At 41.9% G+C, this 14,830-nt stretch overlaps 1 protein-coding gene across 2 annotated transcripts in view; it reads right to left on the reverse strand.

The window, feature by feature from the left end:
• Positions 1-2,029: 2,029 nt before the first annotated feature.
• NSF (N-ethylmaleimide sensitive factor, vesicle fusing ATPase) overlaps positions 2,030-14,830 on the reverse strand; it is a 150,629-nt gene continuing 137,828 nt past the window's right edge. Inside the window, exons 18-22 of one of the 2 annotated variants that reach the window (XM_032320087.1) lie at positions 8,885-9,019; positions 7,680-7,793; positions 4,130-4,185; positions 3,871-3,970; positions 2,030-3,677 (exon numbers count right to left, since the gene is read on the reverse strand). In XM_032320087.1, the coding sequence (XP_032175978.1) occupies positions 3,675-3,677; positions 3,871-3,970; positions 4,130-4,185; positions 7,680-7,793; positions 8,885-9,019 (408 nt within the window). In that variant the 3' untranslated portion in view covers positions 2,030-3,674. The remainder of the gene's footprint in view (positions 3,678-3,870; positions 3,971-4,129; positions 4,186-7,679; positions 7,794-8,884; positions 9,020-14,830) is intronic. The other variant, XM_032320088.1, reaches the window with a different exon arrangement.

A 14,830-nucleotide genomic window follows, 5' to 3' on the forward strand; every position in this document is an offset into this window, starting at 1 on the left:
TACTAATAAACATCTAAAAATAAGAGGAAGCTTTAAAAAAAAAAAAAAGACCCAAAAGAAAGAAACAATATCGTGGGAAGATCTCTTTTCAAGCAGTAGCTTGGAAAGAATGTGAAAAAAGCAGGGGAGAACGTTCGTGAGTTCAAGGCTCGGGGGACGGGGTACAAATAAAGGCAAAGGAAAGGCGGAGGAAAGCAGGGGGAGGGATGACGGGTAGGTGATTCTAGACGGATCCAGTGGTACATCCACGCCAGCCCTGGGTATATAGATGGACATGGAAGCTGTGGCTGATCGACACACAGATGAGGAAAGTCAATGCAGCAAAATGATGATGGCTATACCGTCGCTTCTCTTAGCTTGACAGAGAACTCTTAAGGAGGCAAAGAATGACCTTACCATTAATCTGATACTCCCGAGAGAGTGTGACAAAGTTGGTTGTGTGGAGAGACTGTGTGTTCCCTCATGTACATTATGGAGGGGAAATTTCAAACTTGAGTCCCCCTTGCAAATGCTGCCTTCACGGCTTGGGATTCCTGCCCATCACAGGCACCCTGTGGAGTGTCGTCCTGCCCCGGTGTCCGCACAGCACACGCTCTCCGTGGCTCGGCTCCACGGCCCGGTCCTGGCACTGCTTGCCGGTGGAGGAGAAACTCTAGATCATTTTGCAATAACTTCTGAAACTGACGTGCTGTTTTGAACTTTTATCCACACCTTCCCCGGCGTCGTCTTTGAAAAGGTTTATGAATCAGGTGGCCAGGCAAGGGATGGGAAGTCTCGCTTTTGCCTTCTGTGCTTGGCCTGGCTTGGTTGTTTTTTGCTGACTCAGTGCGTCAACAGGTCTGTTGACCAGGATTGGATTGTTACACACCCAAATCTACTCCGTGACTTGCTGTTGAAACTTAAACCAGAGGCTGTTCATCGTAATTTTTAGGACATGGAAAGAGAGCTTTAAAGCAAACCATGTTCAGATTCTAGCCACCATTATAGTTTTTCTGTTATATATTTATTTTTAAAGATTTTATTTACTTGAGGGAGAGAGAGAACAAGCAGGGGGAGGAACAGAAGGGGAGAAACAGGCTCCCCGCCGAGCAGGGAGCCCGATACGGGACTCCATCCCAGGACCCTGAGATCATGACCTGAGCCGAAGGCAGATGCTCAACCGACAGCCACCCAGGGTCCGCTCAGTTATATAGTTTTGAAGGTATTTCAGTGAAGATGTACAAATACGGAAAGGATGAGATAACCTCCTTTTCTGAGGTTTTAATTATATCTTCTGACAAAAACTAGCCTGCTCACAGTGCATCCATATAGGAAGAAATCTAAAGCAGCAGCTGCCGGTCTCCTTTGCTTTGTCACTAGGCCTGTGACGTCGTACACTCTCTCACCCTCTGCCCAGGGCAGCTTTGAAGTGCACTGGGACAGCTTCGAGACCCTACCTTCCCAAGGTTATGCAGGACCCAGGGTGGCCCCGGGGTCCTCCTAGGAGGTGTGGACAACTCCTGGGGAGATGACCTCTTTGCACTGAGCCTTGCTGATTCTCTGAGCTGCCTTTCGTCCTACCCTCATCCAACTCTAAGCATCGGGCTTTTAGGCTGAGATCCGACAGCTCAGAAAAATGCAAAAAGGATTCCAAAAATGAACCATGTGAAGAAATCCCACTGAGAGTGTTTAAATCCCTCGGTTTGCACATTTCAAAGGAGGAACTCTAATTGAGAAACAATTTTCCTTTCTGGATTATTACTAACCCATTTACGGCTTTGGTCTGCTTCAGTGTTTTAATAAGGCGAAAATAAGCAAAATAAGTATGAAGGTTCTTCATGTGCATTAACTCCTGAAAATACGCTATTGATATGTTTCTCTTTTCAACGGAGTATGCTTCCTAAATAATGAAACCCAGAGATTTTTAAATAAAAATCCTCCATCTCCTTAGGCTCGTTAAGACAAGGAGGGGCTTTCCGGAGCCCCCGCTCTTCTTCACACGTTCTTAGCAGTTACGTGTCGTTTTGTACAAAACATGCTCTACAGGATGTTTTCGAGGATAGGTACTCTTTATTGCATTCCTTCATTTGCATGAAACAATATATATCTTTCAATATAGTTTTGGACAAAACACAAAGACATAAAGATCATTTAACGAGAGCCATCAGTGAATACAATGTGTGTGGCTTTCCTGGGAGGAGAAAAGAGGCAAGCACAACAGATCAGGGGACCCGGGGTACTGGCCATCAGGGATCACAGAATTACACAATACAAAATCTACTTTTTAAAAAGCCACAAAACAAGCTAGGGGTGAAAACCCAAAACGAAGTAGCTAGGACACGGAAGTCAACCAAAAATATACAGATGGCAGGATCTGGAGATAATCTGCCTTCTACCATGGGCACAAATGACAGCTACAGCCAAGTGCCACTGTGGCCACAAGCCGCACGGGCGGCATGAGGCACGTTCAGGTGGCTGCTGACTGCTCGTCCCTGCATTCGAAGCCGCGGTGGGGAGACGGTGGCGCGCTTCCTAAGTCTCCTCACCAATATGATGACATGACCTGTTCCTTCTAACTAAGTTATCAGACAAACCACTGGTGCTCCTTCGCCTTGTAAGGAGCGTGTGGAAGGGAAAGGAAGTGTGTTAAACGCACTGGAATGGATGTTAAAAAGTCTCAGGGTGAGGGCTAGAAAATGGTTTCTTCTGGAGAATAGTGTTTTATTTCGATGCTGGATAGCACAGAGGGTTTAAAATAAAGGAAGAATAAATTCTAAGTCATTAAGCTGAGGAAAAAGAAAAACGGTGATACTAGTAATATGCCTCTAATATTGTGTTTTCCCATTTAGACTTGGACACTAATTAGTGCTGAGAGGTTTATAAGAGGACTTTATTTTAATGACTCTGTTCAGGGGTGTAGGCTTTTTCCATACAGGTTTTTCCCAAGTCGTTAACAACAGCTACCACGTGGTCACGGCCGTCACATCTCTTGCCACGGAGCACACGAGTAACACTGAGGGAATGCCACGGCCAACACAGTGGTATTCGGACTTTCTATTAAGAAAGATCTCCTGGCTACAACTTGGGAACATCTCTGAAAATTACTGCAAACCACATCTTAGAAATCCAAAGCCCTGTTTCTTCAGGCGAAAATAACCAACCAGTCTTCTGGGAGAACTTTTAACCAAATACCCAAGTAGCTTTAGTGTTATTACAGGCGAGCTCTAAGATAATCCCTCTGAACCCATACCTCTAAGTCACTGCTCCTGGTTTACATCTAGAAAGTCTTCCTTCTAACAGGCCCGGTGCTGTCCTACGACATCATTACATTTACTGAGAGGTTTGGGGTGGCGAGGGTGGTACTGAGCTTGAAATGTGTAGCGCCCCCAAGTGCAGGGACTCCCGCACTTCAGGACCAAGGAAGAAGAAATCATCCTAGCTTGCACAGAGAGGTAAGCAGAGCGTTCTAGAGCAAATGTGTACCTTCCACAAAACGGACCGAGTAAGCACAAGGAAGGGAGTTTTATTGCACTAATCATGCAGAGTGAGCACGTGTCGAAGGCAGGGAACATTTCACTTCGTCTAGGATCTTGAGCAAGCTGAGTGAAGGTCCCAGGCCGTCTTCACTCTTCACCTTGGTCACGTCCCTTGGTCACTGTGCGTGTTCAAAGAGTCCATTTTCAAAGTCCAGGGGGCTACTGAAAAAGAAACACCCGAAACAGAAAAAGCAGATGAGGGTGTGCAAAAAAACCATTTATCACAAAATCACTAAAAGCTTCTTAATGGGTTTTCTGCATTTTTTTACTATGCATTTGCAATTAAAATAGCATTTCACAAAAGAAAACGGTGGTAGCCCCATGCATTTAAAAGCAGGTTCCAATAAATATGTACCATCGAGTTTTTTCCTGCATTGCGACAAGGAAGTTTTGCGAAGCAGGACAAGGAGAGCAAACCAACAGTACAACCAACTTCCTTGCTTGGTCTCTCAGACCTACAACACAGTGAAGAAGGCTAATAAATGGAAACAAAGTTGTCCAAGAGAGGTTGAGAATTCAAATGTTTATGTACTGTAGAGCAACGCTTAGAACAGGCACCGGGATTGAGCAGAGGGCTAAGTCTGGCGGACGGCCGTAATGTTGTGTGTACTTACGCTCCTTCTTCTCTTAAGAGGGCCAAGAATTTTCTCACACGGTATTCAGGATCCATCTAAATACATCAGCAGAAATAAAGAACACGGGTTAATGGTACCGTCTAATAACTATGCACTTCATGCCAAGGAAATGCTCGGTTTCATACACCCACCAGTGCCCTGCTGAGTCACAGAAATACGTTACCTGCTCCCTGACCAATATTCTGATACACAGCGAAGCAGATTACATCATTCAGGAGTGAACGGGATTTCCCGGCACAGAGAATCACTGTGCACGAGGCTCCAAGCGACCCAGCCGGTCATTCCCAGGCACCTCAGCAGAGTGCCCCCTTAGCTGGCGCTGTGTGAGGACGCAGCAAGTCGGAGAGGACACTTGTGAGGCCAGATGGCGGCTGTTCACGTGGGGCTGAAGGGCATCCAAGTCCCAGGATTCATTCAACACATGAAAGTGAGACCAAACTTAAACCAACTGAGGTTGAGTAAATGACTAACAAGTAACTTACTAACTTTTCATGATCTACACATTAGCTTTTCTTAGGCTTGGTCTTCCATGCAGTTTCTTCTTTGCAATTAATGAAAAAATGGTTCTGAAAGTTAAAAAAATGAAGAGTGGAATGACTCCCCTAACACGGCTGCTGGATAATCTGGGTCTCCTGTGGCAGAAAAGCATTGTGATAGCAGAGCCTGGTTGGCTCAGGCTGGGGAGCATGTGACTCTTGATCTTGTGGGTTTGAGCCCCAAGTTGGGTGTAGAGATGACTTCAAAATAAAATCTTCAAAAAAGAAGAAGAAGAAGAAAAGCATTCTGAATCTGGGAGAAGATAGGGGAATTTTGGTTCGGGGAGCCAAGTTTAGGATATTATTGATTTTCTCTATTCATTTTCCTTTTTATTCATGTTTATACTAATTTATTTAATTATATTTTGTTCTCACTGGTCCTCCAGAGATGTGAAGTTATCTAAAAAATGATCATGAAACACATCTTTAATTCCTCAAGATGAATTTTTATTGTAAGAAACATACCTAACTTTTAAAAAATGTTCCAGGGCAGGAGTCTGTTTCCCAAGAGGGAACTCCCTGCCCTCCAGGGAGAGCTTTCAAATGTCGGTGCAGCTGTGGGGAAATGTGCAACTAGATTCCCCCCCAACCACATTTTTTTTTTTTTTTTTAAGATTTCTTCTCTTCTATCCCAGAAAAACATTGAACAGAAGTTTCAAATGTAGCAAAGTTAAGAGGTCAGACTACAAAGGACTAAGAAAAAGTGTGAACAGCTAACAAAAGAAACATTTTCCCTCTTTGGGAATAGAATTACATATGAATCAATTGTCAAGTTCTTTAAAAAAAAAAAAATGGAACTGGCTGGAACTAAGCTGTAGTCAGTGCTTGCAGGTCTTTGCCCATTAAATATATTTAATATGTGTGAGCAACGACTTACTGACTTGCCTGTAGCTATGGAATTAAAAGTCAAGAGAAAGGGAGGAAAAAAGTAATCTAGATAAATGACTTTATTCCCTCAGGTGACATCCAGTCAGAGCAGATCCTCAGCACTGTGCAAGTTTTAACAGAATCGTGTATCGTGAACAGAGAGGTAACATGACTTATATTCTGCTCAACTACATGCCTCTCCACTTAGGCTCGGTCTCTCTCAGGCAGATCTGAAGAGAATTCACTCAGCTGCACGAAATCCATTTGACAAGAAGGGGTTCAAACTCAGAGGCCTATGAAGTGTCCGTCGCTGAAGATGAGGCCAGAGTGCCCCACTCTCGCTTTCTGCCCCACACACATGAGAGGCATTGAGGTGATCGCTGACCCGCGGGCATCAAAGGAAGAAGGGGTAGGGACTGGAGTGAAAAGCCCACATAGTTTCTCCTATGCAATTATTGAAAAAAAAAATTATGCTGAAACCAAAAAAATGAAGAGTAGAGTTGACAATCTTGACAGATTTATCTTTTCAAGCAAAGAGCTAATACATCTGTATATGCACCTTTACCAAGGATAATCCTAAGCCAAGTGATTAGTCTGTAACTTCAATTTACCACTCGTTGTGGAAAATAAGTAAATTTCAATCCGGCTGAATGTTCCATGCATTCAACTATAGGTTTCTGAAAGCCACAATTCTGTTTTAAAATAAAGGTACCAGGAAAGATTAAAAAGCATTCACTTTGCATTCTCCATTCGTTATTGGTCCAAGAGCCTGTTTCTGGTGTAACCGTGGAAGTGAAACTTCACTTCTGCCACCCGCTGCTCACAGGGCCAAGAGGGCAGGCCTGAGCAGTGACACAAAATGCCAAGAGCGCGGCCAGTCTGTCCAGCAGTGAACTGGGATGGACCCAGGTGACCACAGTTCATGGAGTACCCGGCTGTGTGTCCGGCTCTGTTCCAGGGACCATGGATTCAAACAGTGAGTAAAAGTCAAGGTTCCTGAAGTCACGAAACTTGGCAGGAATACATTTGTTATCTAGATAAGGACAGGAAGACCCAGGATGGACACGTGGAGGGGTAGAGTTCCCAAAAGGGGAAAGGTAAGTTGCCAGGAGACGTGAAAAAGTTCCAGAGAAATTTCATGTCTTTGCCCAGGGGCTGGCCTAGGGCTCGGTCTTCTATGTGATCCTGGATGCCCAACCCTATAGTAGTTTGCTTGAAATTTCGAGGAGCCCAGCCAGAGGGAAAGACAGACACCCTAAGTCTACTCTGTACAATTCAATTAGTCTGTCCCTTAAAACAGTTTCCCAGGCCCCATTTGGTTAAAGGCACAGTAGCTTCTAGACCTCTGATCAACGATGCCATCTTCCTTCCATCGATAATTGGCTGTGATCGTGGATAACCCACTGGCCACTGGTGGGACACTCAGTACCCTCATCTCTAAAATGGGGACGGGCAGTGATGACAGGAGAGCAATTGCCACTTTGAAGCCCTTTCTAGTTCTAAGATCTAATGATTCCCTAATTAAAATGGAAAGTCACTTTATAATCTTTTCTTCCATTTTGAATTTTAAGAAGTTAGAAAAGTATTAATAAGTTATTGTTTGGTCTTAGAAGCAGGCCACTAATAGCAACTTGAATACAGAAATAAGAGAATTATAACAAACTAATTAAAGCCTTAGCAAAAGGGGCACCTTGGTGGCTCAGTCATTAAGCATCTGCCTTCGGCTCAGGTCATAATCCCAGGGTCCTGGGATCCAGCCCCATATTAAGCTCCGCATTGGGCTCCGTGCGCGGAGGGAAGCTGGCTTCTCTCTCTCCCACTCCCCCTGCTTGTGTTCCCTCTCTTGCTGTGTCTTTCTCTGTCAAACAAATAAATAAAATCTTAAAAAAGCAAAAACAAAAAGCAACACCTTAGCAAAGGAGGGGCGCCTGGCTGGCTTGGTCAGTGAAGCAGGTGACTCTTGATCTTGGGGTTATGGGTTTGAGCCCCACGTTGGGTAAGGAGATTACTTAAAATACAATCTTTAAAACAAAACAAAGCAAAACCTTGGCAAAGGACATATAAAAACCTCTTGGTACGTCGCGAAGCACCTGTGTCTGCATCCTGGGGAGAACGCAGCATCTTACCTGGAGCGACATCTCGATCAACATCAGCAGCTTCTTGATGCCTATCCAGACCTTCTTCCCTTTGACTTGCTGCGAGATCGTGGTGCGTTCCTTATCTTTGAAGTTGCCCAAAAGCTACGAAAACAATAAAAAGGACAAAAGCACTTTTGTAGTGAGTGCATCAACAACATTAGTTAATGCTCACATTTATCCTTGAAAGAACAGTGCAGTAAGAACTACCTGACTGGTTCACATGGACAGGGTTTTCTCCTATTTTAAAATCCAACCTGACCTTCTTCACCCCATTAGGTACAATTAACGAACGTGAAAACGGGTATGCTAAATCCTGTTTTCCTAGAGACCTCCATTATAATTCAGAGATATGTTTGCTGGGGGCAGGGAGAAAAAAAAAACTTCAAACCATAATAAGCATCAGTTAAAAATTTTAACATGTGTCAAAGCAGAGACTAAATTTAAACCTTACTCAACCTCGGCCCAAGAGCTGCTCGCATAGGTAATCTGGAGATATCTATCATAGAGATGATTTCTATTTTGTTGGAGTATGCTCCAACTGCATGGGTCTTGAGAATTTTAAGAAGCTTTTACCACTGCTGAACGAATCACTACACACGACATCTTTTCCAGATCTCACCAAGTCACCTGTGTACATTGATATTAATCAAGAGTTTAATGAAGGTTACATTTTTTAATAATTTACACTCTGTCATCCTCAAAAAATTTAAGGAAACATTTCCATACTATGAACTTGTTAATAAAGCAGTCCCTTTCAACTTCTATAGTTTTGAAGTCTCTAAGGTTTTAATCACTGTGCCAATTTATGAAATGCAAGTAAATGAGTGGAAAGCTATTTGCAAATGACCAAGTTTTCCACATATTGATTACTCTACCACTCTACCCTCCCCTCCCCCCATTCCAAGTTTCTGGCCCATGTAATCTGCATGCCTCTCTCCTCGTGGGCACAGAGTAATTCATTCCTGGCAGGCTGGGTGCTGCCTACACCAAGGAATGGGAGATTCATTCATTTTCACTAACATTCATCTCTTCCTCGAAGTCCTGAAATGACTGAAGGTATATCCCAGGTGCCCTATTTCAGGTTAGCACAGAAACCAGGCACTGAGGGCAATGTCCGCCATGCCTCCTTAGCATTAGTCCCAACCCCGACTCCTTTCTAACAGACACTTTGCAATCTGTTGACTCATTCTCACCTCCAGAGCCTCCAACAGCTGTTCTCCTGTGGCAATGTTGGGCACGTGGATGGTGGTGCTGAAAGCATTGAGCATCTCCATCTCCTGAAGGACATCTTTGCGGCTAGTGGTGCCGATGATAAGAAGCTTGCGGCCCTGATCACAGGGAGAAAATGTGTTAAAATGCAGGATAAGACTGGTTAGGAAACTGCATTTATTTAACTGCAGAAATGCAGGTGGTAAGGCCAAAAAAAAAAAAAAAAAGAAAGAAATTCAGAATTTTCCTTGTGAAAATCTAAAGGAAAGTAGCAAGCACAGGATTCAGAAAGGCAACAGCTTCTTCTTGTCATTGATGGCAATAAAATAATGGATAAGTAAGTCAGGGAGACATACAAGCCAAATAAAAAGATACTGACTTATATGCTGTAATCCATTTCTGACAGCCAACATGGTGTACGTATGGTGGGGACTGGAAAAAGGGAAATGAATGAACTGGAAGTCTGTATCACCCACTTAGCAAAGATTTATAATGCTTTTAAGAAGGAGCAGGATGGGGGCTCCTGGTGGGGGCGTAGTCAGTTAAGCATCTGACTCTTGGTTTTGGCTCAGGTTCTGATCTCAGAGTCAAGAGATGGATAGAGCCCCTGCATCAGGCTCTGCATTCAGCATGGAGTCTGCTTGAGCTCTTCTCTCCGTCTGCCCTTCCCGCTCACACCCTCTCTAAAATAAAAAAATTTTTTTAAAGGAGTAGGTTAACAATAATTGTTTACATTTATGCAATACTTACCTGTAAAAGGTAGGGTGCCAAGTGCTTTACATAACGGTGTCACTTAATATTTTAAAATTTCAGTTTTTAACTCCAAAACATACAAAAAATGTTTAAAACCTATAGCAGTCCTATACCACCATTCCTGATTCCCTCTCTCCAAAGGCAATCATTTTAAAACACTTTTTTTTTTTTTTTTTTTTTAAGATTTTTTTATTTATTTATTTGACAGACAGAGATTACAAGTAAGCAGAGAGGCAGGCAGAGAGAGAGGAGGAAGCAGGCTCCCTGCTGAGCAGAGAGCCCGATGTGGGGCTCGATCCCAGGACGCTGGGATCATGACCTGAGCCGAAGGCAGAGGCTTTAACCCACTGAGCCACCCAGGCGCCCCGAAAGGCAATCATTTTAAACTCTTACTTAAGCTTTTCTTCTTGTATTTACCTCCTTTTCTTTAAATAACAAGGTTATACCACTATTTTTAGATCTTTGTTTTAAGCTTTAAATTTTATTGACCACCTATTATTGAAGATGGGGATTTAATATTATTTTTTCACAACCCCCCACCCTGTGCCCCTTTTCTTGTCCTTCCCTTCCAATGTGGTTATTTCATAGTCTTTGAATTAAGCTACATTCAGTATTTATCATGATTATATAAATATGATTGACAGCTAAGCTATGTAATATACTATTACATTTCCTTTCCTAGGAAACATTTTGTATTTATTAGACTTAGTAACTGCCATTTTCACCCTCAGCTTAGTTGACCAAGTACCAATTACAAATTCATCCCCAAACAAACACAACCATGAATATCCTTTCAATACATTCAAACATGTCAGGGAATTTTAAAGTTTGTTTGTTTGTTTAAGACATCCCCCTCCTGGAGCCCTCTATTCTCAGAGAGTCTGGATGGATTGCTGCTGCATAGCTGCCGTTCTAGAACTTTCTTCTCTTCTGTTAGATCCCCTGCATCCTGGTCTGTCTGCATTCATTCCCTTTTCCACGGTGCACCTACTTCAATAACTTCCTGAGAGAGGGTGCACAGGAGGTAAAAATGCAAAGACTTTGAATGTCTCGAAATGCTTTTATTCCACCATTTATACTGTCCGCTCAATACCTGAGAGTTCAGCTAGGCACAGAGAACAAGGCTAAAAATAATTTTCCCTCCAGAATTTTGAAGGCATTATTCTATTGTCTTTTCATTTTCAGTGATGCTGGCTAGAAGACTGATACTATTCTGATATTGTCTCTCTCTCTCTCTCTCTCTTTTTTTTTTTTTGATTTTAAAGTACCTTCTCCTTACCTTTATATTCTATAATTTTAAAATCACACACCTTGAGGTAAGTCTTTGCTCATTCTGCTGGTGCTAGATGGGTCCTTTCTAACCTGAAAAGTGATTCAGTTTTAGGAAATAATCTTAGATTATTTCTTTGATATTTCTTTTCATTCATTTTCTGTGTTTTTCTGTTTTGTTTTTGGTTTTTTTTGGGGGGGGTTATACCCCTCTACCCCCTGCCCCCAAACCTCCTTTAGTTGCATACTGGTCTACTAAGACTAAGTTTCTTTCTTTTTTTTTTTTTTTTCCTTTTTTTTTGGGCTCCTGGTTTTTACCTTTCTCTTTCAAATACTTTTTAGGTTAGTATCAACATTATCTTCCAACCTTTATATTAAGTTCTTTCTATAATATTTTTTCATTTCTAAGAGCTCTTTCTTGTTTCTTGAACTTTTTTTTTTTTTTTTTTTTTACTATGTCTTATTGTATTTAATGGGTGTGATACCTTATTTTAGATTTGTGTGAATATTACAGATTTTGTAATGTTCTCTTCGGTTCTCTGCTTTGTCCTGTCTCCCCGGAGTTCCTTTATTTCCTATTTGTTCACTGGAGCTTTCCCTCGAGGATCTGGTGATTGCTGGATGACTATTCAGATTTAAGAGCTAAACTAGTGACTAGAAGCTCTTAGTCTGAGGGCTTCACTACAGGATGATCAGATAAGACTTGGCTGATGATTGGGGGTCCTTCAAAGGTCAGAATGTGTACATTTTTCCCAGGAAAGAATCTTCCAGTCTTCTTCCTGAAGGCTATAAAGCCTAGTTTCCGGCATACTGGGAGTCGATGGGGAAAGGGATCTGGGTCTCCCACCATTCAATATAGAGACTCCCATTTGCTATTTGCAGAATGGCATCTCTTGAGAGAGACGTCTCATTTCATGTTCGTATAATCCTGAGAATTAAGTGCTTGTATTCTCTCTACTCTACTGATGGAGCTATTGAATCTCACAGATACAAGTAATTTGTTGAAGGTCGAATAACTAATATATGATGGATCCAGCAATGGAAGCCATATCCAGAATCCAAAACTGTATACTGCTGTTCTTGATGAAGAAAAACACTAAAAAACTTCTACTTGGGGGATGCCTGGGTGGCTCAGTTGGTTGGACGACTGCCTTCGGCTCAGGTCATGATCCCGGAGTCCCGGGATCGAGTCCCGCATCAGGCTCCCAGCTCCACGGAGAGTCTGCTTCGCTCTCTGACCTTCTACTCGCTCATGCTCTCTCTCACTGTCTCTCTCTCAAATAAACAAATAAAATCTTTAAAAAACATTTACTTGGAAAATAGGAAAGGAGTGCATTCTAAACTATGTCATGAAATTTAGCATACACGCTAACTTCAAAGATAAGCCTTTAATACAATCGTTAAACCTATTCATGGATCTTAGAAACTCAGGATATTAAAATGAGAAAACAGGGGTGCCTGAGTGGCTCAGTCAGTTAAGCATCTGCCTTCACCTCAGGTCATGATCCCAGGGTCCTGGGATCAAGTCCCACGTGAGCAGGGAGCCTGCTTCTCCTTCTCCCCCCATTCGTGCTCTCTTACCACCTCTCTTCCAAATAAATGAACAAATAAAATCTTAAAAAAAAAAAAAGAAAACCAATGAATCACATAATAAATTATTATGTGAAAATTAAACACAGGAAAAGATGTTAAGAAATTGACGATCGGATGCCAAAACAGTTTCAGTTTGGGTTTTGTAAACATTACACCACTACTATCAATAAGGCAGATCATGCATCCTCAGTCTTATCCACTGTTTTTGTCCATCTACTGTGCCAATAATAGAAAATGAACCAACAAAAACAAAGGCATATCAGAGAAGCAAAGTCAAGACCTTCTGGCACAGTTAGAGGCTGGCATACAGATGACTATGCAAAGACCATGGGACAGTATTCCTGTGAAGTATACAGACTGAAGGATAATCATTATTATCATTCAAGAACTCAACTAGCTAAAAATCAAACACATTATCAACAGACCTTTATCAAGCTCCTAGATGAATCTGGAACAGACCCTGTATATATAGAGAGAGACAGCTACAAAAGAGGTAATGAGGATGCATTATGGGCAGGTGGGGGGTATTATGCACAGGTCATCACGGTAGAGGGAGGGAACATGTTGCAGAGAAACATCTGTTCTTCTTCTGGAAGCGGGTCTTAAGGAATGAGTGGGTTGACTAGAAAGATGAAGGGGAAGGATATTCCAAGCCAGAAGGAGTGGAAATACAAAGTCTGAGGGCAAAATAATAAAAACAAAAACTGGGGAGTCGGGGTAATTACAAACACACAAAGATATACACATTTCTACTATCACAGAAGAGTAGTACTTTAACATTCCACGCTAAATTCCATCTCTAAACTTAGAACACTTAGAAACTTACAACCCTGAAGGCTACCAGATGCTAAGGGCCACCACGCAGGCTAGTACATCCTCATTACAATGAAAGGCAACTGTCATCTAGTACTTTTCCTGAGGTTTTTAATGTTCTATAGCTCAACACTCAAACTCCCTCATCTTGTCTCCTCTCCAGGAGGGCCACACATTGGCCCTAGAAGAAAGGCCTTAAGGAAGAAGCTTCTTACTCACTCCAGAAAGCAGGAATTGCCATTTTCCAAGTGAAACTTTCTCTTACGTTTAACCATGACTATGCTCTTTGGAGTGTTGAAAGACTGGGAAACGTACAGCAACTTATAATGGAAACACTAATTTATGTTTTGCTCTACTCCTTGTTTAACAAGACTGCAAACATTGCAGAGAGGTCACGACCCAGGCAAGTTCAGGCCTTGACTTGTAAAGCTCATCTTTACGAAAACACCGAAAATCATTACCAAATAATTAAATTGTGCTGGGTCATTTTGTCTATTAATTAGTGGTAATGCTCATGAGGAAGCTTTATCATGAAAAAACAACTATGAGTGTGTTAATGTGGTAAATCATACCGGAGAACATTCTGGATGAAAAGCTGCCAGCAGCACGTAATAGGAAAGCTGGCTTTAAAAAATAAAAGTACAGTTCAACCCAAGAGGGGAAATCCAACTCGTTAATGTGTGGCTACTAGTCTTAAGTCTACAGCATGGAAACACGCCCCTTGATGGAAAGAAAAATAATAGAATGATAACTTATTTGAAGGAGAAAAAAAGAAATTGTTCCCAGCATACTCTTTACTGAGATTTACTAGTTCCTGATATAATAAAGAAACGAGCCTAAATAAAATGATTATCTGCCAATCGGATTATGATAAACATTGTTCCAAGGTTAAATAAGTATTAGTTAACTAATTCTCAGTGCCATAAGAAGCAACTCAGGTGAAAACATTTCCATGAAAAAGGCAGGGCTCAGTCAGGTGTTGATCCTTCAAAAAAACACTTCTTTACATGATGAAGAATGAACAAAGTACTAAGCAGTATCTAAGCCTTTTGCCACACAAAGGACTAACCAGATAATCCACACCCTTTCATAGGTCCTGCCCATTGATTGGCCCCAATAAACTGATTTGTAACAAAAGTTCATGTGGAAGAAAGCTTTTTTTTTTTTCTTAAATAAAAATGCCACCAATATAATACTGCAGTGGAATGGAAGGGCTGATTTTAACCTGTGAACAAAAGTAAAGTCAGTTATGCAGTAAAAGAAAGGCCATTCTTTCCATATCATTCAATTCTGGGCAAGTGTAATACACCCTCGGTAAGAAGAATTAACTGGGAACAATCGGGAACCCTGAAATGGATTAAGAAGTGAGTTTAAAAGTGCAACTCAAAACTGCTGAGTGCCGGGGCCTTAAACTTTATTTTCTGATTGTTAAGAGTCTGAGGGTTTTTTTGAGAGAGAAGATTTTCAGAGTGTTAAGAATTTATAAACCCAGTAAGTAAAAG

The sequence above is a fragment of the Mustela erminea genome, chromosome 18, assembly GCF_009829155.1.
Source record: "Mustela erminea isolate mMusErm1 chromosome 18, mMusErm1.Pri, whole genome shotgun sequence".
Classification (NCBI taxonomy): domain Eukaryota; kingdom Metazoa; phylum Chordata; class Mammalia; order Carnivora; family Mustelidae; genus Mustela; species Mustela erminea.